Here is a 24,914-nt window from a genome sequence, read left to right on the forward strand (position 1 = left end):
TTATATCGGAAAGTTTGTTTTGTTTCCTTATTACACTTATTACACGTTAATTATGTCAAGTATATTTTTTTAAATATTTTAAAAATGAATAATCAATATGTATTATTTGATCACAAACTATGCCTAAATTATGCTTGATCAATCAAGCTCAGTCGTTTTAATTCAGAACATGCATTGCTGATGCATGTCCATTCCCAAGCACAGTCCATATTTGAATGGACATGCATGAACCGTGTATGGATTGAATGCACTCTCGGCAAGGGCAAGTACAAGGTTTACACTAGGCCGATAGGTTGGCGAGCGAGGGGTTAGCGAGAGAACGAAGGTGGCAAACCAGCGGAAAAAGCGTGGAAGACAGTGTGCGCCGAAGGCCCACGACTGCGGCGGCGGTGGGGAGCGAAAACACCAAGGGTGTTGTATGGGCCGCTCGAGCAGCAAACACAGGGACAGTCAGTCATGAGGCAACTCTCACTTAAACTGGTCGCTCTCGAAACAATCACTCATACAAAGTTTTCTTGTAATATTCGTTCGCCAAATACATTTTTTTTTTCACTCTCCTCGTCATCATCTTGAACAGTTCTATTAGTTTAATAATTTCAAACTACTATTCTCACCTTACCTTAATTGAAATCGGATGAAATATAAAAAGTAATACATATTGAACATAGGACTTATATAAAATATAATATTTTATTTATTCGTAATTTTCACAATAAAGCTAAAAATGTTATGAATTTTTATTTAACAGTTTATTAGATTATCTCGTTGAACTTCAATTAGACAAACAGTAAAAATTTTTAATTATTTAGTTGAGTGTTAGCATCAGTTAAAAGAACATAGGATACATCCATCAATTTTTTTCTTTTTATCGAACCATCTGCATCTTTGTCAATTTGAAGTAAATTTTGGAGCCTATTAAATCCCTCAATTGCAACCACAGGGCATATCAGTCTACCTCCAGGTGCTAATTGTTCGACAAGCTGCAATCATAAAAACTTTCTAATGTGATGGCTCAAAATAGAAAGGCTCAAAAGTTAAATTTGTTACTTTACCTCCTGAGGTAGTGAATTTGCAGCTGCACCAACATGAATAGCATTGTAAGGCCCATCATCAGCTACTCCCAATCTGCCATCTCCCTCTAAATTCATTTATAACAACCACTTGTTAATCTTCGTCTTATCTTTTCATTTTTGTTAATTTCAATTTCCCGCGATATCTGTTTTTATCTTATTGTTAGCGATGGAAATAATTTTTGTTACAGTAGTTTTCTCGCACTGCGTCCTTAATATAGTTTGCTACATAATTTCCATTGTAGTTTGCATACTTTACTTCTTTTATTTTTATCTGTATAGGGCATTCGGAGGTGAGATTTTCGACACATTAACGCGCGAAAGACTTCTATAGCAGTAGTTTTTAGTGTAACCAAAATCTAAGCAACGAGTAGATTGGGGATATCTCCTTTTTTGCGCGGCGGTTCAAAATTAATGATTTGATTCTGTAGTCTTGTGATTTCAAATTTTTTTCTATTACTATTTTTTAAATTTTTATAATCCTTTAAAGAATAACCGAAGGGATTGTTTTGATATTCTGAGCTTGACGTTCGTGATTCTAATACCAGTAATTAATATTTCAAATATAATTTTAATAATACAATTATATGATTCAATTTCTGTATTTATTTTATTTATATTGATTGATGGATGCATATGAGGCCATACTTTCCATATGCGCAGGCAGTAAACAATAATATTTACATAATACAAGAAGAACTCAAACAAACATACTCATAGTCAGCTGGAAAATATGATACTCGTAATGCTACTAATGAACACAATAAATACCACGCTTATCTGATTACAACGTTAATAAATAATATTAAATAAACGGAGAAACTAAAACAGTTGTACGAAACGCAAACGAATTAATCCAAAGAAGTTATGAACTAACAAAATTTCCAATAAACAATAATATTGATATAATATTGATATCCTAAACCTACTTATGCACATAAAAATCTTTTAAATACACCGCATATTCTATGTATGATACAAATCACCCTGACAAGAAAGAACAGGGTAGAACAACAATTATTATTCAAAATACCATTAGATACCATGTACCTCACAAATATAATTATCTACAATCTATAAAAAAGGTATATTTATGCTATCGAACATATGCTGTCCTTTGAGATACTATATAATAAAAGAACAATAAAAAAACTACTTTGACAGCTTAGCGCATCAATATCTTACAGAACGTGACTATAATGAGAAACATCCATGTTGGGGCTCAAGGTCAATAACTTCAAATCCAAAAGAATCTAATCTATTCTCATATTCAGTAATGCAAATAGAAAATCTAATTCCAATATCTACAGGTAAACCTACCTATATTGTTCTCCCAATTCAAAATTACCTGAATTCAATGACTTTGCAATTGTCAAAAAATTATATCCTAAACTATATCCTTATATAAACTATATCCTAAACTATATCCTAAATTATATCCTTAAGACTAATAGTTAAATCATATCCACAGTTAACTTAAGACCATTCCTTAATAATTAAACTTTATTTTTCAAAAATAAAAATTAATAGAAAAAGTAGTTTTCCCGATAATAACGAAATAAACTGAGATACATACAGAAAAATATAAAACGATAACTTAACATATGAAATACCTTCAAAACAAGTTTAAACATGGATACCGCAATAGTAAATTTACATAAAAATGTTTATAAAGCGATCAGTAATACAACCTCTGTCAAAAAAAGTTTTAGAAAAATTAAAATGAAATAGACAATTAAGAAAAATATGGCAACATAATAAATCAAAATTTGATAAAACAAATTACAATCGATCAATTCAAGAATTAAAAACAATTCTCCACGAAAAAAAATCAAGAATAAAATTTTTTTTTTTAATTTAACCGCCGCTGAGGCCATTCACTCTAAAAAACAAAACATAAATCGCTTTAATTCCAACGGTTTGTTCCTCTCATACTAAAAATCGAAATGATACGGGTAAAAATAGGCATGGAAAAAACTTTTGCTAAGCACTTAAAAAACGTATTTAAGCCTCATTAAATAGTACAACAAAAAAAGAAGAATTAACCTTGCTTACTGATACATGAACAGCTAACTGAAATAAGTATATAGACAATAACTTGACAGTAAAAGAAATAAACCATTTAATAGCAAATCTAAAAAAACGAAAAGAACTCCTAACACGATAACATAAATGGAAAATTATAATTAATGTAATAATCTGATTAACATATTTTCCACTCAATAGAAAATAGCAACAACAATATTAATTGCAAAAACAGGAAAAAAATGTTAAAAGTACAATAAAAATAATATTTTAAAAGATTAAATAAAATATCAATAGAACAAAATATTATACCTAAGCACCAATTTGGATTTGATAATAAATATTCGTCAATAGAACAAATCAATAGAGTGACCGATAAAACTAGATAAACCTTTGATAAAATAAATGTTGTACTGCAGTATTTCTTGATGGAACTCAAACCATCAACAAATTTAGCATAAAAGCCTATAATTCAAGTTCAATAAAATCTTACCTAAAAATCTTTATTTACTCTTAGTTTTATATTTAAGCTGTAGGACTTTTAAAGTAAAAGTAAATAATGAAATCATACTAAATTATGTCTAATAGAAGCCGGTATCCCCCAAGGTAATGTTCTCAGTTTTTTATCATATTTGTATATAATATACACCTGTATTTACACCTGTAATTTCTCAACCACGGAAGATATAAGTATCGCCACTTATAATGTCGCAGATGATACAGCAACATTAACCTCACATCCTAATGTAATACAAGAGTCTCTGCAAATATGGAGAAATATCTGAAAATTGCACAACTACGGTTAGAAAAATAGAAGATTCCAGTTCACATAAAAATTAACCAATACCGCAAAGAAACAAAGCTAAATACCTAGAAAGGTACTTACAATTAGATCACAGATTAATATGGCGAGATTATATTTGGTCCAAGCGAAAAACGTAACATATAATTACGAATATTTTTTCGTTATTAGGCAAATAGAAACTTTCAAATAATAATAAATATATTAATATATAAGTGCATAATTAAACCAATATAGACTTATGGAATCCAATTATGAAGCACGGCAATAAAATCAAACGTAGATGTTATTGAAAGATTTCAAAATAAAGCCCTAAGATCCACTATAAATACGTACAGCGTGATTCGTTACAAATGAGAAAATTAGGAAAGACATCATGACAACTGTAAAAGAAGAAATAGAAGGTACAAGCAGAGAGTATACAAACAGAATATCTGATCATCCAAATCGTTTAATGAAGACTTTGTTTCATATACAACATCAACTATTTTAAGATTTTAAAAATATAAAACACCTTCTGTAACAACTCTAATATTAGTATTGTAATAATTTTATTTATAAATATAATGCAAACATGTACGATATGGTACGAATCACTGGAGCAGTACCTTCATGTATAATTTTATCAACAATTATATTCTTATAAAATTTACTAATTGTGGTTTTATAGACAAATTATAAATATAGGTGGTTGAAAAAACAAATATTTTCATAACAGCAAAGGAGTAAGATTCATGATCTTGGAATACGTGAAATTACGATTCTGAACTGTTGGCTGCTTAAAATTAACGTTTATGAGTTTGAAGTCGGTGGGCTTTGAGATTAAAAGATAAAAACGACTAATTGATACTTCAGTTAAAAATAAAGCGCTTATTTTGGTCTTCAGTTATTTGCTAATTAAATATAACTATATCTTTTGTGTAACTTAAAGTTAAGAAATTTAATCAAAGGTAACGCAGTACTATTCATACAATAATTCTAAACTTTGTCTTTGCTTCAGAAGTTTTAACTACAGTAAACAGTTTTTCTGGTAACGACTTATATAAATTTATGTAAAGTCAACTAAGAAAAATACCGAAATAAAGGAAAATCCACGGAACCTTTAATTTCTTTCAAAGTGAAATTAATTTTTCTACTTCAACATGATACTAGACCACTAACAATAAAAAATTACTCACGTTACTCATTTGTATGAAGTCTTTACTGTATTACCACAGAAAAATTTTTAAATTTACTATTCAACTGAAAAAAAATAATTTCTCTTGTTTATATAGTGATAGTAAATATATAAATAGTTGGTAGTTTGATACTTGTTACCTGATTATAAAATTACAACAATTAAAATGTTAGTTAGCATCCAATTACTTCAAGCGATCAAATATATAAACAAAAATGAAGTTCTTAAATCAGTAGTACGCACCAATTTGTACGACAATACCATAGATGTTCGACTTTTCAACATTTTTTTAATTGAATTTCTTTTTTGCTGATTTATTTACAATAAAAGTTCAAGAATATGATTAATATAAAGTTCGTTTATATTAATCATATTCAAATCATGTCATAATTCAATAATTTTTCCAATATGGTTTTTAATATTCAAAAATTTCTTCAACCAACAAGGCTTTACAATTTTCGTAGAACTCAAAATCTTCTGTAAAGAATTTGGTTGTAGACTTTTATAATGAGCATACATAAATTACAGGATGTTTTGACTTTTAAGATTCAAAATTAGAGGTGTGCCTATAAAAATAATATAATTTAAAAAAAAGTTAAGCAGGTATATTTAAAAATATATAAATATCTAAAATATATAAATTTAAAAATACCTTCTAGCTTCATGATTTGTCATGGCACATAAATTTTAAAAGCACAATTGTTTTTTGTTTGACAGAAATCTATGTTCTTGTAAAATTGAAATTATAAATTTTAAATATTTCAAAAAGTTATACATGAAAATATAAAAAAAATTAATAATTCAAAACGAAGTATAGCTCATTGAAGTGTTAATAACGATAAGGAGTTAAACGATACACTAATACGAGTGTAGCACCTTCAAAAGTCATAATTAGAGGAATATTTCCTGAAAGGTTCAAATCGATTCATGATGGCTTCAAAAAATTAGTCGAAAAAAAAATCAAAGAATTGCTTAAAATAATACGATTTCTCAATAAATTTATTTTTTTTTTAATTTTTGAGAAACAGCATATAATTTTTAGACAATAAAATGTCATTAAATTAACTAATATAACACCGAAACTCTAAGGCTACATATTTTATATTATATTAAACACTTAAAAACATTTTTTCCGAGATAAAATGTCTAGTCACAAAAAAGTTAAAGGTTCCAAGAATTTCTCCATATATGAAAAGAATCTCACAAGGGAACCTCCCCGACCCGACCTCACCGATTTGAATGATTTTAGGATATGTTGTAGTACTTGAAAAAAAATTAGATACGTGTTTTTTTTTATCGGCCCATAAGGGCTTTTAAGGGGTGAAATCCACCCTAAAAATCAACCCCTAAAATCAGTTTTTCAATATTTCTCAGCATCAAATGAATATTTTTCAGTAAACTCGACGTTAAAAAATTTCTTATAAAAAGGCGCTTTTAAGGACATAACATTTATATCGAAGGGTTGCAACCCTCTTTTTAATAGGGGTAAATACACTATTTTTTGTACTGTTTTACGACATGTAATATAGTAAATCAGCTCAAGTAATTTAAAAATCGCACTGATAATGAGAAAATACCAAAATTAAATTGACGTGTTTCCGGATTTAAAAAAATTATATATTCAAGGGGGGTTTTACCCCCTAGAAACTACCCTTGTCAAACTATCAGCAGGTTAATCCACCTAACCCTGGGATAAATAAGTTTAGTCGTTTGTTATTTCTTGAAATAATTTAATCCTATGCATGAGCGAGCTACCTTAACTAACCAACCTGCCTCTAACCCACCAAACCCCCATAAACCACCCTTACCGAACCACATGCAGGTTAACCTACCTAATCCTGGGAAAAGCAACTTTAGTCGTTTGTTATTTCTCGAAATAATTGAATTTTACACCATAAGCGTGTTACCCCAGCTGAATCACATACCTCTTATCCACCTACCCCTAACCTATCTAACCCCCACCCTTATAAACCACCCTTACTGAAATACAAGCAGGCTAAACCTCCTAATCCTGGGAAACACGAGTTAAGTCGTTTGTTATTTCCTGAAAGAATTTAATCCTACGCCTGAGCGAGCTACCTCAACTAACCAACCTGCTTCTAACCCACCACACCCCCATATACCCCCCCTCCCCCTTACCCAATCAAATGTAGGCTAATAGACCTAACTTTAGGACCTAAATTGAGTTTATCAGTTGCTTTTTCTTAAAATAATTGATTTCTACACCGTACGTGGGGTATCCCATTTTTTTTTTGATAAAATATATCTGTAGCTCAAACATAATTTATGATAAATAAAAATATGTTTAATACATTTTATTTTAATAGTACCAAAATGGCGAGAAATATCTCTTAAAAATAAACACGAGAATAACACTAGGTCTAATTATCATTTATAGATCTATACATATATATTTATATTCGTATGTAGATACATAAATATATTTACGTAAGAGCCATCGTACGCGATACTACATATATTTTGATTTTTCATAATAATTTTCATCTTTTTCTTTTTTTTATTTATTGGTAAATTAAAATGTATCATTCAACGAATTCCTTACAGAAATGATAATCATCGAAAAAGTGTTTGAAACATTGTAACACCTACGTTAATAATTTTAAATTCCGCATTGAAAATAAGCCCGAACAACGTCGCGTCACAAATTATTTTAAGGGGGAAGGCTCGGAAGGCGTATTCGCTTCGTCGCGGAAAATTAACGAGGGCTTATGTCGTCCGATAGTGTCAATAATCGCGATTTACTTAGTTACGAGAGAGACAGGTTGTACAAAGAAATTCACCCTTTCGAATATTTATTTACATTTTATTACAACACTTTGTTTTTAAATGCGGCGTTCGACGTGTGCGTCGGCCAAGTCCGGGCTAGTCCGTTCCGTGCGGATTAACGCACAGGAACCAGAACATCGCCTTACAACTTTCCCGCGAGTTCCCGCGAATTCACGCACGCACCACTCGTCCGCGTCCGGCCGATATGATGCTTAGAGAGAGAGAAATCGAGGCGCACACCGAGAAACGAAAAAGGGTACCTGACCTTAGGAGGAAGCGCTGCTGTGGAAGTCCACGTCCGCTAGGCCAACTACGTAGTCCTCAAAAGGTGGATATCTATGTAGGTGCAGCTGGTCTTCCTCTTCGATACTGTTCACTCGGTGGCAATTAACTGGTCACGCACTTTTTCGTCGCGAGGCTTAACTAGCTCGAAATGGTTACTGGTCAAAGCCATACTACTGCCGCGATCTCGGGCTTTCCGCGACATCTTACGCGTCCCTCCCTAGAGGTACCCAATCGGACGAGCGCCTCCGGCTACGCACACATGTGCGACTCATGCCGGCGACACTATTTCTCCCTCTCCTCCTCTGCTCTCCGTTCTCGCTCCATCCCTCCAACGCCAGGTATCTCCGCCGATCAGGAATCAAACCTGCAACAAAGCCACATCGTGCGTCGATACTCAGTTTTATCAACCGAGACCGATGGGGCTGCGGCTCAGGGAGAGGTACGCGGAAGAGAGAGAGAGACGAACAGGGCGAGCGAACTCAACGGTCGATTCGCCCGTCACAACATAATGATCTTTTACACCAACCACACCGTATTATAGCAACATTTTTACATGCTTCTACTTCGCAATGTATATTGCAAGAATCTCCAAAACTAAAATCAATAGGGTTATCTGTTTTAGCTGGTTTTCAGCAATGTAGCCGCTTTTATACCAAGCGTATTTAAGAATATTTGTATATCTTGGTGAAGAAAGCTGGGTATGGACAAGAGACTGCATTTTTATGATTTTATTTCTTAAATGTAGATTCATTTCATAGTCCATCAAAATTACTTGATCTGATAAACGTCGAACGAAGTTTTTCCAGATACGAAATCCATAAACATCGAGTGGTTGGATGTTCCCTGTCGTTCCTGTGGGAATTTTTTTTATATTAACAATTTTGTTTCTTGGCATCGTTTCCCTTACAGCTTTATCGAACTGTCCACTCCAAGAGTCGAGTAAAAGTACAGATTGAGGTCCAACATTTGGGTAAAAAACTTCTTTCAACCAAATTTTAAAATGATCTAAAATAAAAAAATGTCACTATTTTTTTATGTCATTGCATTATAATAAACAAAAATATACTAACGTGTCGTTAATTTTCCAGATTTAGATGCTTCCACATGCACATTTTCTGGTCTAAATAATGAAAATTCCACTATGGGACCGAATTGACCACTTTTTTCTTTTAATACTATAAAAAGTGGTGATAAAAGTTTCCCGGTTGCTGATATAGTTGGCTGAATTGTATAACTGTGCGTTGTCGATGAAACCGACTGTACCAGACATTGCACCTGCATTTCTCCTTCAACTGCTAATGTTCTTCCCGAGTGCATTTCTAATTGGAAACCACTCTGATCTGAATTATAAAAGTTTGCAATGCCGATTTTTGGTATACATGATTTAACATCAGCTACAAAAGCATCAGCATTAATTTGTAGTTCTTCTTTACTTTCTAATGTTTTTTTGGTGATAAATTTATTTATTTTTCTAGATACTATTCTATGAGCTTTTTTAAATTTTAGTAACCAATTTTGAGAAGCCTTAATTCTTATATCTTCATGGCGAACAATTTTTTGAACTTGCAATGCCCATTTCTGTATATCTCGATCATGCACTATCGTACCAGCTGCAATAGCGGCTTTTAAATTATCAAACGTATATTGGCAAATTTGCGCAATTTTCTCGGTAAGTTCCATTTTTATTAATTATTTTCGCCCAACGTTTAAGTTGACTTATAGATGAAACTTTTTTGAATCTATGTTGTACAGTATCCAATTTTAAGTTTTTGTTTTTTCCGCTCGTCCAAAATTCTACGGCTCTTTGTTTATAATCAAATGTGATTTCTTCATCATCATTTGTGCACTGATTTGTTGGTGCAAAATCAGGATCAGGAAAGTGATGTTGAACTTCATCTTCGATTATTTTAGCATCAGTATCTTTGTAATCTTCATGAAAATCTAACGTCTCTTCAACAATTATATCAATATCATTAAACTCATACACGGCATCTATTAATATTTCTTTCAACTTTTCTGACAATTTAATTTCTCTGAAATTAATCTCGCTATCTGGTATTTGTAAACTTTGAAAATATGCTAATAATAAATTGACTACGTTCAAAGGGTTAATCTTCATGTTTTAATCTAAAACAAAATCAAGATATAAATACTCTTTTTTGCAGTTGAATAATTTTACAAAAGACAAAAGAAAACCTAGTCTATAGATAGAATTCGATCATACGTTTTTAACAGTTATATTTCACACGTTTACAAATCAAAATATTTGAATAAAATTATATATGATAAGTGACATAAATACTTACGTAGTAGACAAAAACTTTTCTTCTTGTTATGTACTATATTTTCGTGTTCGGAAAATTTGTATGTAAATATAGAAATAAGTTTATTTATAAATCCAGCACTATAAAAAAACTTTAACTTTTTAAATATTTGACTTTTCTTCAACTACTATGAATAATGAAATATGTATCGGATGTCTTATTATCGTAAGGGGCGTAGATTTGATATAACTCATCTTCTTCGAGCCATTGATAAGACAAAATTGTAAATAAGATAAAGTGTACAGCAAAGTACGATAGTCGATTGAAAAGTCCGTGGAAAAATAAGAGCTGCTTGATTTTTTTTTATAAATCTTTTTTATTTTTCAACATAGTCTCCTTTTAGGCTTATACACTTCATCCACCGCTGCTCTAGTTTGTTAATCCCTTCCAAATAATAGGATTTGTCCAAGTCTGTAAAATAGACGTTCGTTTCTGCAATCACCTCCTCGTTTGAATAAAATCTTTTCCTCGCTAGCCATTTTTTCATATTAGGGAACAAATAGTAGTCCGACGGAGCTAAGTCTGGAGAATAGGGGGGATGTGAAACGAGTTGGAACCCTATCTCCAACAGATTTGCGGCCACAACTGCTGAGGCGTGAGCTGGCGCATTGTCGTAGTGGAAGAGGACTTTTTTGTGGGCCAATCGTGGACGTTTCTCTAGCAACTCGGTTTTCAAACGATCCAATAACGATGAATAATATTCGCCTGTAATGGTTTTACCCTTTTCCAGATAGTCGATGAAGATTATTCCTTGAGAATCCCAAAAGACAATCGCCATAACCTTCCCGGCCGAAGGAATTGTCTTCGTCTTTTTCGGAGCAGATTCCCCCTTGGTAACCTATTGTTTAGACTATTCTTTGGTCTCAGGAGTGTAGTGATATATCCATGTTTCATCTACAGTGATGAAACGACGCTTAACCTTTTAAGGACGGGGATTTTTACGTTAAAATTTGACTTTTTTTTGGACAATATTTGTGCATAAAATGAAAGAATATGTCACGTGGAGTGCCTGACAAAATTGGTGGTCGATATATCGACCAGTCCCGTCCTTAAAAGGTTAAAGTCTTGCTGATTTTGCTGGAACAGCTGCAAACCATTCTTGCAACACTTCACACGATCTCGTTTTTGGTCAATCGTGAGCAATCGCAGCACCCATCTAGCGGATAGATTTTTCATGTTCAAATGTTGGTGCAAAATATTATGTATCCGTTCGCTCGAGATGCCTACAGTACTAGCAATCTCACGCACCTTCACTCTTCTGTCAGCCATCACCATATCATGGATTTCATCAATGATTTCTGAAGTAACCTCAACTGGGCGTCCAGAACGTTCAGCGTCTTTTGTGCTCATTCGGGCCACTCCGAAAATTTTGAAACCACTTTTAAATCATTCTAATCGAAGGTGCACAATCACCATAATGTTTATCAAGCTTCTGTTTAATCTCCTGAGGCGTTTTGCCTTTGAAAAAGTAATGTTTAATCAATAAACGAAATTCTATTTCGTTCATTTTTTTACAACCACTCGATTTCTTTGATTGAAACGAATGTAAAACGCAAAGTAATTGGCCGATCTGGATGAAACTTGGTGTGTGCTCTTCCAAGATATGCCACTAACTGAAAATAACCTTGGTACGAACTAGTAGCGCCATCTCTCTGACTTTGCACGGACTTTTCAAACGACCCTCGTAAAGTACCAACAAAAAGTAAACTAAACCACAAGTGAAAATTGAAAAAGTAAATAGTTTAGAAGTATAGGAATTGAGACTATAATAACTATTTATAACTATTAATATAATCAATTATTTGTTATAATTTCTTTTCTCATTGACAAATTGTAAATGATTAAAAAAGAAATAATAACTATATTAAACTTCCACTTTTGAAATTAATAATTTTTAACTGTTATTACTTGTTATTTTTCTTTATTACGAATTAACTTTACGTTTAAAAAATAATAACTATTATTATTACTCTTTTATACACAGCTATATGTAATACAATACAAATAATATTTAAAAAAAAACTGATACTATAACTGTTATTATTAATTTCGAAAAAACAAAATAGTTAATAATTATTTATAATTTATTTTAGTCTTAAATTTTACATTTACAAGCCGTTATTAATTATTTTTATCTTTTTTGTATTTATAATGAAAAGAAAATAGTAATTATTACATAAAATTTGTAATACTTGGGACATATTGTTATGCAACATGAATGTTATTCAAGAAATACATTTATTTTTCGCTATTTATATCAGGTTAGCCCGCACGTGGTTCGGTAAGGGTGGTTTATAAGGGTGGGGGTTAGGCAGGTTAGGGGTAGGTGGATAAGAGGTATGTGATTCAGCTGGGATAACTCGCTTATGGTGTAAAATTAAATTATTTCAAGAAATAACAAACGACTAAAGTTGCTTTTCCCAGGATTAGGTGGGTTAGCCTGCATGTGGTTCGGTAAGGGTGGTTTATGGGGGTTTGGTGGGTTAGAGGCAGGTTGGTTAGTTGAGGTAGCTCGCTCATGCATAGGATTAAATTATTTCAAGAAATAACAAACGACTAAACTTGTTTATCCCAGGGTTAGGTGGATTAACCTGCTGATAGTTTGACGGGGGTGGTTTCTAGGGGATGAAACACCCCTTAAACATATTTTTATTTTAAATCCGGAAACACGTCAATTTAATTTTGGTATTTTCTCATTACCAGTGCGATTTTTAAATCACTCGAGCTGATTTACTATATTACATGTCGTAAAACAGTACAAAAATAGTGTATTTATCCCTATTAAAAAGGGGGTTGCAACCCTTCGGTAAAAATGTTATGTCCTTAAAAGCGCCTTTTTATAAGAAATTTTTTAACGTTGAGTTTACTGAAAAATATTTATTTGATGCTGAGAAATATTAAAAAAACTGATTTTAGGGGTTGATTTTCAGGGTGGATTTCACCCCTTAAGAGCCCTTATGGGCCGATAAAAAAAACACGTATCTAATTTTTTTCAAGTACTACAACATATCCCAAAATCATTCAAATCGGTGAGGTCGGGTTGGGGTGGTTCCCTTGTCAGAAAGAAGTAGGCTTATGCAAAAGCTCGGCTTGTCTTGATTTCAAAGGGGAAAGTCAAAAAAAAATTGATGTTAAACCCACAAAGCTACTTATAATGCGTTATCATTTCAAGAAATTCTAGAAAAACTTAAAAGTCTCGAAAATTTACAAGGTCGAGCAGCTCAAGCTTTTCGAGTTCTTGCAGAAACCTACAAAAATTTTGAATGGTATGCGCAAAATCCATCGAGAAAAAAAATTCAGATATGCAGTGGTAACCTAAATACAAAACAATAGGGTATCCATTCTACACGCTATTCTAAATCAAACCTGACGAAAATATTAAAATTGTAACAAACATAATTAGTGATGTAATCAATGTAAGAATCAATACAACCGCTTTAGTATAATAAAATTTCTACAATCATTCATTTCATTACGAAGATTAAAAGAAATTAAGCAGTCTTTGACCAGTAGTAATAAACTTTACATAAACAGTACAATACCAAGTAACATGTACGAAATTGCATACATTTAAAGATGTTTTCATTTCTTGATAGCTAATGACATATTTTAACCCGTTTCGGCCGAAAACACCACACGCGATATACCAGTCTTTGGCATCTCGTAATTCGTTCTATATAGATGTCAAAAAAAATTGAGAAGGGCCTATTTTCAAAACTTGAATTAAGCCCTTTCTGATGGTGAACTTAAAATTGATCAAAATTATTAATATTTATGAAAAAATGGCGTTTGAACAAATTAGAATTTTCAAAATGGCACCCAAACCGCAAAATTTTATTAAATAATTCATGATTTTTTTTCTCGAAAACTATGAACTTATGGAAAAATTGCCAAGAGAAGAAAAATACTTAAAATAAATCCAAGAATACACCTGAATTTTTTCAACGAGTTTTGAGAAATTTTTTTGTTTTAGCAAATGGCAACTTTTTGCAAAATAAAAGAATTGCTCAAAATACGTCCGAAAACTTGTCATGTATTCTTTGGTTAATTCTAGAAACATTTTATTCTTATCAATTTTTTTTAAACGCACTGCTTGATTACGGCAGACAGACGATAGATGCATTTCCATGATACAACTTTAAAACTTGAAAACTTTTTTATTGTAAACAATAAATTTGAGAAGAAAATTGACAAGAATAAAATATTTTTAGAATTAGCCAAAGAATATATGAGAATTTTTTTTTGAAAGCATTTTGAGCAATTTTTTTATTTTGCAAAAAGTTGCTATTTAAAAAAAAAAAAAAAATTTTTTCAAAACTCATCGAAAAAATTCGCCTATTCTTGAATTTATTTTAAGTATTTTTTTTTTCTTAGCATTTTTTCCATAAGTTCATAGTTTTCGAAAAAAAAATTATGAATTAAAAAAAAAATTTTTGCGGTTTTGGTGCTATTTTGAAAATTCTAAGGTGAAAAGTCGATCTTAGAACCATGAATTCAACCATTGAAGTTCAACCATTTATTTCACCGGTTAAAAAGGTGCCATGTAAATTCCCAACGTGAAAGGCTTTGAAAACTAGATTTAAAAAAAAAAAAGACGGGAAAATTCATGCTTATTTTCGTTCAAACGCCATTTTTTCATAAATATTAATAATTGTGATCAATTTTAAGTTCACCATCAGGAAGGGCGTATTTCAAGTTTTTAAAATATGCCCCTCTCAATTTTTTTTTTTGATATCTATAGAACGAGTTACAAAATGACAAAGACTGGTATATCGCGAATGGCGTTTTCGATCGAAACGGATTGGAACATCGTTTGGGATCGTGCCATATTTACCTAAAAACTTCAAACGACCATCTTCGATAAAATGAGGATTATCTTCTATCACATTTTTTATTGATATTTTGACAAGTTCTGGTATATGCTCGATGCCGAGTACACGCCCACGAGGTCCAACCATGTGAGCCATACATGCAGTTAGATATCCAGAACCTGAACCGACATCTAAAGCTTTTGCACCATCAAACAATTGGTCAGTCAAAAATGTTAATGCATATGCATGCTGAAACGAAATACTTTATCAAAACTAAGAGCAAAAAGTTTTGCTTTGGTGTCTACGAATCTTAATTAACAAAAAAAACGGATGAAATAGATAAAAACTTTCTAACCATATGTGGAGCACTAATAGTAACGTTAAACCCAATTTGCCTAGGACGATCTTGATAAGGATCTGCTGCATGGCAATATTTTGCTCTATCAACTGCCAACATTGCAGCCTCTGCTTTTTCTGTCCCAATTATTTTGGCCTCTAAAATTTACTTAAGTATAATTCTCAAACAACACTTTTTAATTCTTATATAAATTACTTACCTTTTAACTTCGAAACCATTTCTTCATTTGTACTTCCCGAACAGTGCCAAGCCATTCTTATGTGAAGTATCTGCAAATAAAAGTATTTTATATTTTATAACAGTTATTTTTTTTTTTTAGATAATATTAGAAATATTATGGAATAAATAAGACAAAATGTATGCTATATTAACAAACGGTAAAGAGGCCGTTCTGATTCTTTATTTTCTGACAAGGAAGAGGACAATATTGACCCTACTAGTAATATGAACCACCTCCTGTTTTCTATACTAGCGTGATTTAGTGCTTCGCGTGCTCTTTCATTGTTTATCTGTTATTTATTTAACTATTTGTGTGATATAATCGTGACTTTACTCAATGACAGAGTTTTCAACGGTAGTAATACATTTCAACATACTTCTCGCGACTCTTAACGTCAGAAATGCCTTTAACTCCGCTCGGTGGGGGGATATTCTGGAGGCCTTACAAACTTTCAGGGTTCCTGAATACCTGATGCGGGTGGAGAGGGAGTACCTATACGACAGATGGATTCGATACAAGACGACCGACGGAACAGTGACCAGACGAATCACAGCAGGAGTCGCCCAAGGTTCAATCCTTGGACCCGACTACTGGAACATACTGTACGACGCACTACTAAGACTACCGATGCCACCGGGGGTGGAGCTGGTTTCCTACGCCGATGATATGGCTGTGGTGATAATAACCCGTACCCCGGAGCTGGCGCAAATGCTACTGAACCGCGCGATGTTACGAATCAATAGATGGATGACTGGACGCGGACTTAGCCTTGCCCTGGCCAAGACAGAACTTATCCTTCTGACGGGAAGCAGGATTAATACCCTGATTCCCATGACAGTCAGAGAGGTACCGGTGCAGACCAGTGGGGCGGTTAAGTATTTGGGGGTGACCCTAGATACGAAGATGACCTTCTGACCGCACATACAACAGACAGCGAGGAAGGCGGCAGAGAGGACTTCCGCTCTCAGTCGTCTTATGGCAAACACATTTGGACCGAGACAATGGAAGAGACGACTACTGATGACAACAACCCACTCGATCATGCTCTACGGGGCGGAGTTGTGGGCCGACGAGTTAGGGGTCAAGAAATACTGCAAACGACTGACAAACGTACAAAGACAGGGAGCACTGAGGATTGCCTGCGCCTACAGGACGGTCTCGGCTGAGGTTGTTCTGGTGGTGGTGGGGGTTATCCCGATAAACCTGCTCGCCAGAGAACGGAAACGCGTGTACGAACGAAACAGCGACGTGACCAGAACGGAAGCTGCCCAGGACGAAAAAACTAGGATGACGGACTGGAACGAACGATGGAGGACGAGCACGAACGGAGCATGGACGAGACGACTCATCGACGACTTGAGGCCGTGGACGGAGAGGTAATTTGGGAAAGTGAATTTTTTCCTGACCCAGTTCCTTACCGGCCACGGGTACTTCAGAAAATATCTGTTTGACAGAGACAAAGTTAACAGCGCTGACTGTAAATACTGTGGACACGAATGTGACGACGCAGAGCATACATTTTTTGAATGCTCTCACTGGAACGTCGAAAGGCAAAGACTGGAGACGACACTTGGAAGCATCACGCCCAACAACATCGTGGCAAAAATGCTGCAAGACAAAGACTACTGGACGGTAACGGCAACGTACGTCGAGACTATCCTACGAGGGAAAAAGGCGGACGGTTGCGTGGAAGTCGAGTGTTAGACGAGAAAATGCGAGAGTAAATGGAATGAACAAATGGATGAATGTGAATAGACGGACATAACGAAACGATACAGGACCCGTTGACAACGAGAGGACTTGACGCGGTTCTCCAGCGGGAAGTAATGCTTACACGGTTCCCCGCTGGAGAATGGTTTAGGTGGACTTTACTACTCTTCCCCGGACAGTTTACCTTCCGGTTCAAGGGAAGCGGGATTTGGACGGTCAGCTGGTCTTCGATGACCCGGAGGCTCCTTGCGTTCGATTGATAGATCGCTTGAAACAGCCCGATCTGAGAGAATCAGCGAGTCACGTCACACGGCGGGTGGGAGAGTGTAGGTGGGTAGCTTCGGTGAACTGCCGTCACACTCCAACCGTTATGGTCCATGAGGATTTATCCTGTTTTTTACCACTATAAAAAAAATACATTTCAACATACGGTAGTAGTACATTAATAATTCAATTCAACATCGTGAGTTCTTTTGTTGTCCCGTTGAAAACACCCGAAAACATTCTTCAAATTTAATATTTTGATAATTAGTTTCCGTTTTCTTCATGCCTATCATTTTGCAATATAAAAAAATAAAAAGATTAAATTCCTTCATTTTATTCCGTTCAGTTTTTATCTCTTCCAATAAAATTTTAAGACTACACTATTAATTTCACAAATGGTAATCAAATTAGCAAATCGTCCTAATTATTTTCGTATAATTTGAAAAGGTAACCTCTTTTTTTTTAAATGTCTGTTAATGGCATATTTCAATTTTTGTAGATTATTATCTAGATTAATTATTCATAAATTGAAATATAAATATCTTTCTTGTGTGTGTATATATATATATATATATATATATATATATATATATATATATATATATATGTACATACATACATACATACACACATATATATATAGTTTGTTTATTTACAACTTATATGTTACATTTGCGCATATATATATATATATATATATATATATATATATATATAGCTATTTCAAAGTATAGGAAAATATAAGTGTTTTGCACTATAACAAAACGCGTATTATATGTGGAGCCGGTACAGAGCATCCTTATTAGAGGCACTATTGATCTTTTTCTTCTTCATCTCAATTTTCTTACTTTAATTTCTTGTTTTAATCACTTCATTTGTTTAGAATCCAAGAGATAGTAATCGCAAAGCGTATGTATCTAGCTTTATAGATCTTTCATGTACAGTAAGATATTTACCAGGATACCGTATACCGGCTCCGCATATAATACGTGTTTTGTTATAATGCAAAACACTTATTTAGGCCGGGTATACGGCATCCTCATGAAAGAAGTGTCTATTATCTACTGAATACCATTTGACTCAATGCTATGTGATCAATAATAAATAGAAATAATTTTGTTTATTAACAGTAAAATTACCAATGAGTAAACACAATAATCAAAATTAACAATTTCGTTTACAATAAAATTGCTTCAAAATTACGCCAACTCTGTTTTCATAAACTTATCTCATCAGCAGACCAATTTTTCGTTAATTCAGACCACATCCAACCATCCACACTTGCAGAGTAAGCTAATCTACACGACTGGTTGGTTATCCCGTTGACAGATTGATTCAGTACTTGTTCAGTTCCAGAATCTCCATTGATGGTTCTTCGCTTCTGTTCACAAAATTTGATATCCAAAATATCTGGTTCCATTTGGGTGCAGTTATCAAATATCGACCTTGACAATTGTTCAGTTGAGTGAGTACTCTTGGAATCAAATTCGAAGGTGGAAAGATCCGTGCTATCTTAAACTTCCAAGACCTGCTGAATTCTTCAGTCTACTGAGACATAGCGACTCACAACTGCCAACTTTTGTGAAACAAACAGGTCGACCTCCGGAGTACCCCTCTTCATGAATATCTTGAGTCACGCTTCTTCTAGAAGATGCAATTCGGGTCGTAAACGCTTTCTGTACAGACAATCGTCTACACCGTTGTACCTACCCGATAAATATGCTGCTGACAGAGTTATGTTTAAAGAGTCGACTATTTGTAGAACTTGAAAAGTCAAATCGAGAAGCTAGATCGAACGTGTGCCACCCTCCTTATTGATGTAAATGACAAAAGTGCGATTGTTCGACTGAACAAGAATATGTGCATCTTGAAGTTCTTTGGCAAGTTTTTCTATAGATGCACGAACTGTATAAAGTTCTTTCATATTCGAGTGCCATGATCGTAGAGTTGTTGTCCAACAACCCGAAAGAAGTTTGTCGTTTAACTGGGTTCTCCAACCTGAATCTACAGCATCCGTTGTTATATAGTATGTGATCGAACTCTTGTGTAAATGAATTGTCGAAAAAACAGCTTCCTTCCACCAATTCAACTCTGCGATTACTTGCGATTGAATCAGAAGTCTCTCTCGCTGTCTGGCTTGTTGAAAATTCTTCTAAAATTGTTCCAGATAACGGCAATGAAGTCGGCCTTTGTGTATTGCGAAATTGGCAAAATTCAGACTGTCCAATAAACTCTGAAAATGTTTGAGAGAACAACTCTTGTCTCTTAGTATCTTTTTCAAGTCTTCTGAAATTTTAATAATTTTATTTTCTGGCAGGCGTACAAGATTTGCTTATGTGTTCCACATGAGTCCGAGAAAATCGATCTTCTGACATGGTTCTAGAACACACTTGTGCTCCTTGATCTGCCAACCCAGATACTACTAGAAGTTCAGTACCATGGGAACTTGATTCAACAACTTGGTTCTGTTGTGAGAGGCCAATAGGAAGTCGTTTAGGTCGACAATCAGTCTTATACCTCACGAACGAAGGATCTCTGCAATCCAGTTCATTATCATCGCGAAAATGTAAGGTGCAGATGAGAAGCCAAAGGACAAGTTCGTCATCTGAAGCTATTCGCCTTGATAAATAAGTCGAGGGAGTTTGTGATGAGATTTTGCAATCAGAATATGAAAATAAGCTTGACTGAAATATATTTTCACCATCCAATTTTTGTCCTGAAGAAAATTTGGAATTTGGTAATAAAAAATTAGACTGAATTTTCTTACGTGAACGTGTAAGTTTAGAGCTCTCAAATCGAATATTAGACGGTCTTCACCCGAAGACTTCTTTGTCAAAAACATCTTTAAAATGAAGCTGTGGCCCATATAAGAGATTTTTCCTCTTTACTTCTTAAAATCTTTCTTTCTTCTTTTGCTCTTCTTTGCTTCTTTTTTCTTTGCTCTTTCTAAAATCTTCTGCTCTGTATTTAGCCAAACTTGAGCTCCATCCAAAGCCAAACCACAAAGATTGCATGAGTGATATTAAACTTTCTTTTGCAAAAAGATACTCTACACTTGGATATAATCGGCGTAAAGCCATCTTTAAATTCTTATTAGAATAAGCTTTATAATCAAACGCTCCTTTTTGGCTTCAATACATTCAGCCCTTTTGCCACAAATGATCTGCAAATTCTGCACATAATTTTTCATTAATGGAGAATTATTTCCAAAGGTTGAATTCAATCTCTCAAAAAGCGTTTGAATTTTTCAATCAGCAGAGTTTGCCGAAAAACTATCAATAATACTCTGAAGGCCTAATATGAGTAATACTCTGTTTTCTAAAACAGCATTTGATAAACTTGCCAAAGCACAATCTGTAGGAGCATCCAGATTTTCTCTAAATGACAAAGCTCCTCATTTATCTATAAATCAACAAAACTCGAAACTGGTAAAGCTTTTCAAAGCAGGAGCGTATCTAATCTCTAATCTTTAAAAAAATAACGACAATAATACGCTTATCATCGACCGAAGTCTTCAACACACAAAAATTCAGAGTTCTAGGATCAGCAGGTCTGCGGTTACGAAGTCTAGTGATCTTTCGGGAATACATTTTGAAGTAGAAGGTTAGGGACACTTGAACGAATCAAATTAAATAAATAATCTATCTGTTGTTGCATTTTATGGTAACTGTGGTCATGACGGTCAAGTCAAGGTCGTTTAGGAGGCGGAATTCTAGCTTGAGATGTTCTATCATGCTCATCGCTTGAAACATCTTCATTCGAACCAGACAAACTGGAACCGTCACCGTCATAATTGGACTCGCTGATCTTGATCAAGTAAAATAAGACAAATACAACAATAAATAGAAGAATTAAAACGCTTTGTGCAAGAACGAAATTGTTTTTTTGACGTTTTTATGTGGTGAAAAAACACAATGCTATAAAGCTAGATACATACGCTTTACGATGACTATCTCTTGGATTCTAAACAAATAAAGTGATCAAACAGGGAAGTTAAAGTAACAAAATTGAGATAAAGGTGAAAAAGATCACTAGCGTCTCTCATGAGGATGCCGTGTATCCGTCCTAATGCATATAATTAACAATTTCGTGCTCCTTTTAAGTATCAATCAATTACAATGCTGGATGTCGACGATTCATTATTTTTTTAAAATAAGAAAGGCTTTACCCTAGATTTCGGAATGTTTTTTACTATGATTATTCCACATCATAATCCATAAACTTTTAGTCATCGTTTTTATAGACTTTTGAACATTTCCGCACGCGTGTCACCAATATTTCTTAATTATTATTCAAAATTTAATATATGTGTAAACTAATTCTGATATTTATTGTTTCTCAATTTCCTCAATCACTGATAAATACAATGAGCCATCTTCAAAATTATTTTTCATCGATAGAAAGCTATTCTATACTTTTTTAAGTAAAAAAAGGCCTTTGGGGGTATACGGACTACTATATCATTTTGTTACATTCATTGATGTCTATATATTTCTTTGCTTTATTAAGTCTTTTTGACTTGAATTTAAGCAAGCAATTCAAAATGGCGACAAGTGTACACACAGTTATATAACTTTTGTCGAGTTAAGGAGTATCCACACGCGGTCCCTCTTTCTTCGCGACCCCGGCGTGAGGTCGTCCTCGTCTGAGTTTTTGTATGCGAACGCCATCTCTATAATTTCGAGTTCATAGATCAAGATGCGTATCTTGCATTTATTATAAAACTTACCACTGAGCTCGAAGTTATAGATGGCGTGTGCATATAAAATCTCGGACGGGGACGGCCCCGGGGTCGGATAGGAAGAGGGATCCCGTGTGGAAACTTACTTACAAGCCAGGCACGAGCATCTAGCAGTTTGTGAATACCGGATTATTGTTTTTGTTTGTAAAAAATTTGTAAAATAACGGTTAATTAACATTTATTTGTATTACTGAAGACTCAGGGCACGTACAAACTACAACAACAGGTGATACATTTACGACTTTTGCTATGCTAGCTATTTTTTTACTACGAATAATTTGATGTAGGTTTGTTATTACTTAGAATATCTATATTATCTGTTAATAGTATAAATGAATATATATTTTTCGTTTTAAGTAATTTTTGTTTGACATAATTTTGTGATCCGTAAATATAAATTTTATTGGTTCTCTACACGCGAAAAAGTCAATGCACATACGTAATATTTGAATTATAAAATTAATATAGTATGTATTATACTTTTATAAGAAATACGTGATATTCTAGTGTTCTTAGGCTTTTTACATAGAAAATAAAAAAATTTTATACAAATTTTAGAACAAATTTGTTGAGTGTCTATAATACCTTTATTTTTTTCAAAAATCCGTTTTCGGATCTTTTCTGTAAAAAGAATGTTCGGTATTTAAAAATTATTAGAAAAGGATAAATCACAGAATTTTAGAATTTAAGAACTAAGAAAATACGATGACCTTGCAACCTTTTGTCAAAAAATTTTCTAATTTGTAGGCTTGTTAAGTCTAGGAAGAGTATAGTTGAACCAGCGTACAATATTTTGATGCAATTTTCTTTTTCTTTTTAAAAATTCTTCCACCGCAAAAGATTATAGGAATTATTCATGTTCGGCATTGTTACATTATCTTGATCGCACAAGGTATCCAATTAAAGCTTTTAATTTCTATTATTCATGTCACTTTGTAAAATTGTTATGGATAGATTTTAACTAGAGTTAATTTTAGTGATTTTCACATGATACCAATAAATATAAAATGTCAAAAAAAAGTAGTACGTATGAACTTTTATAATGTTCCCGAACATTTTTTACGTTTATTTATTTAAGAAGTATTTATATGCGACGATTGTGATTTAGTAATATCGATATTAAAAGTTATTATAAGCGAATAATAAAATATTACGAATAAATGTTACGGATAAATTTCTCAAATTTATAATTTGTATTAAAGTACTCATCGCAGATAAATAAAAGTAAATTCTTTTTTTACATATAACGCGCTAATTTTGCTATTTTTGTTTTTTAAAGAAAAATCAAAAAGTCAAGTAAAAAATAGTATTGTTTTTATTGACTAAATATCATAAAGAAAGCTCAAACTTTATTCTACGGCGCGTAAGTTTTTTATATAATCATGGTTTAAAAAAATCAAAATAAAGTCCAACGGCATTCAATATTAATTAATGTAATAAACTGTAGACTGATTTGGCAGCATATCTATGTGCACTCTGTCAAAAACACATCATAAATTTTTCATTAAATTTAAAAAGATACAATAATAGAATTTAGCTTAATGTTTACCTTATGAAACCTTCTTATAAATTAAAAAAATTAACGAAAACCACGACTAATTAATTTTATTGTAGTCTTAGAAGTTCAAATAAATCAAATCAGTTGCATCAATATTATAGTACTTTTTTGAAAGGGTTAATTAACCAATCGAGTTTCATCAATTAATTCGTACCTTGTTCACTCGTTGTTTAAAATTCACATAATTCTTTAGACAGTTAACAAATACATTACGAACAAAGAAAACGTCAACTAGTATCGAGGTTGCTGTTCTAATTACGACTGCCAGCTGTAAACTACATAGCAGCTATTTGGATAATGCATACTATAGATGCATCAACCCTATTGAATGTTTGTCTGTTTTCATTGAAGCGTCGACTAAACTCCAATTTTGTCCGGACATGTCTTCTGCTTCTCACAATCAGTTATAGTGATTTCAGAGAGGCAATCACAGTGGATGAAATTTCACTATACAGTATATGTGTGAATTATAATTATTGTAAATAATTATTGTAAATAATTATTATTGAACATTAAAAAAACTTTAAATTGTAAAATAATTTTTATTATTAGTTTCATTGACTCATCAATGATTCAAACCATTTGCCTCTGATCATCGTAAACCATTTTTTTATGGCGTGTCTTATTGTTTTAAAAATACTCATGTGATTTATAAATTTTTTGTAATTGAAAATCGCAGTTGAAGAACTTGAGACAAAGAGAGAGAGAGAGAGAGAGAGAGAGAGAGAGAGAGAGAGAGGAGGAGAGGAAGAGAGAGAGAGTGAGACGAGAGAGAGAGAGAG

The 24,914-nt window shown here is 33.2% G+C and overlaps 1 protein-coding gene across 2 annotated transcripts; it reads right to left on the minus strand.

Annotated features, from left to right (window-relative positions):
- Positions 1–706: 706 nt before the first annotated feature.
- Positions 707–24,425, minus strand: LOC131670158 (protein-L-isoaspartate(D-aspartate) O-methyltransferase-like). 2 transcript variants are annotated; one of them, XM_058945545.1, is made up of 7 exons: positions 24,287–24,408; positions 17,754–17,972; positions 15,839–15,908; positions 15,637–15,776; positions 15,305–15,530; positions 1,053–1,138; positions 707–980 (listed from the first exon to the last, which is right to left on the minus strand). In XM_058945545.1, exons 3-7 carry the CDS (start codon positions 15,891–15,893, stop codon positions 798–800), a joined length of 690 nt encoding a protein of 229 aa, XP_058801528.1. In that variant the 5' UTR covers positions 15,894–15,908; positions 17,754–17,972; positions 24,287–24,408; the 3' UTR covers positions 707–797. The 2 variants fall into 2 exon arrangements, with proteins under 2 accessions (XP_058801528.1, XP_058801529.1); XM_058945546.1 differs by lacking the exon at positions 17,754–17,972 and having other exon boundaries at positions 24,287–24,425.
- Between the last annotated feature and the right edge of the window lie 489 nt (positions 24,426–24,914).

The sequence above is a fragment of the Phymastichus coffea genome, unplaced genomic scaffold, assembly GCF_024137745.1.
Source record: "Phymastichus coffea isolate CEN01 unplaced genomic scaffold, Cenicafe_Pcof_1.1 PCOF00103, whole genome shotgun sequence".
Classification (NCBI taxonomy): Eukaryota; Metazoa; Arthropoda; class Insecta; order Hymenoptera; family Eulophidae; genus Phymastichus; species Phymastichus coffea.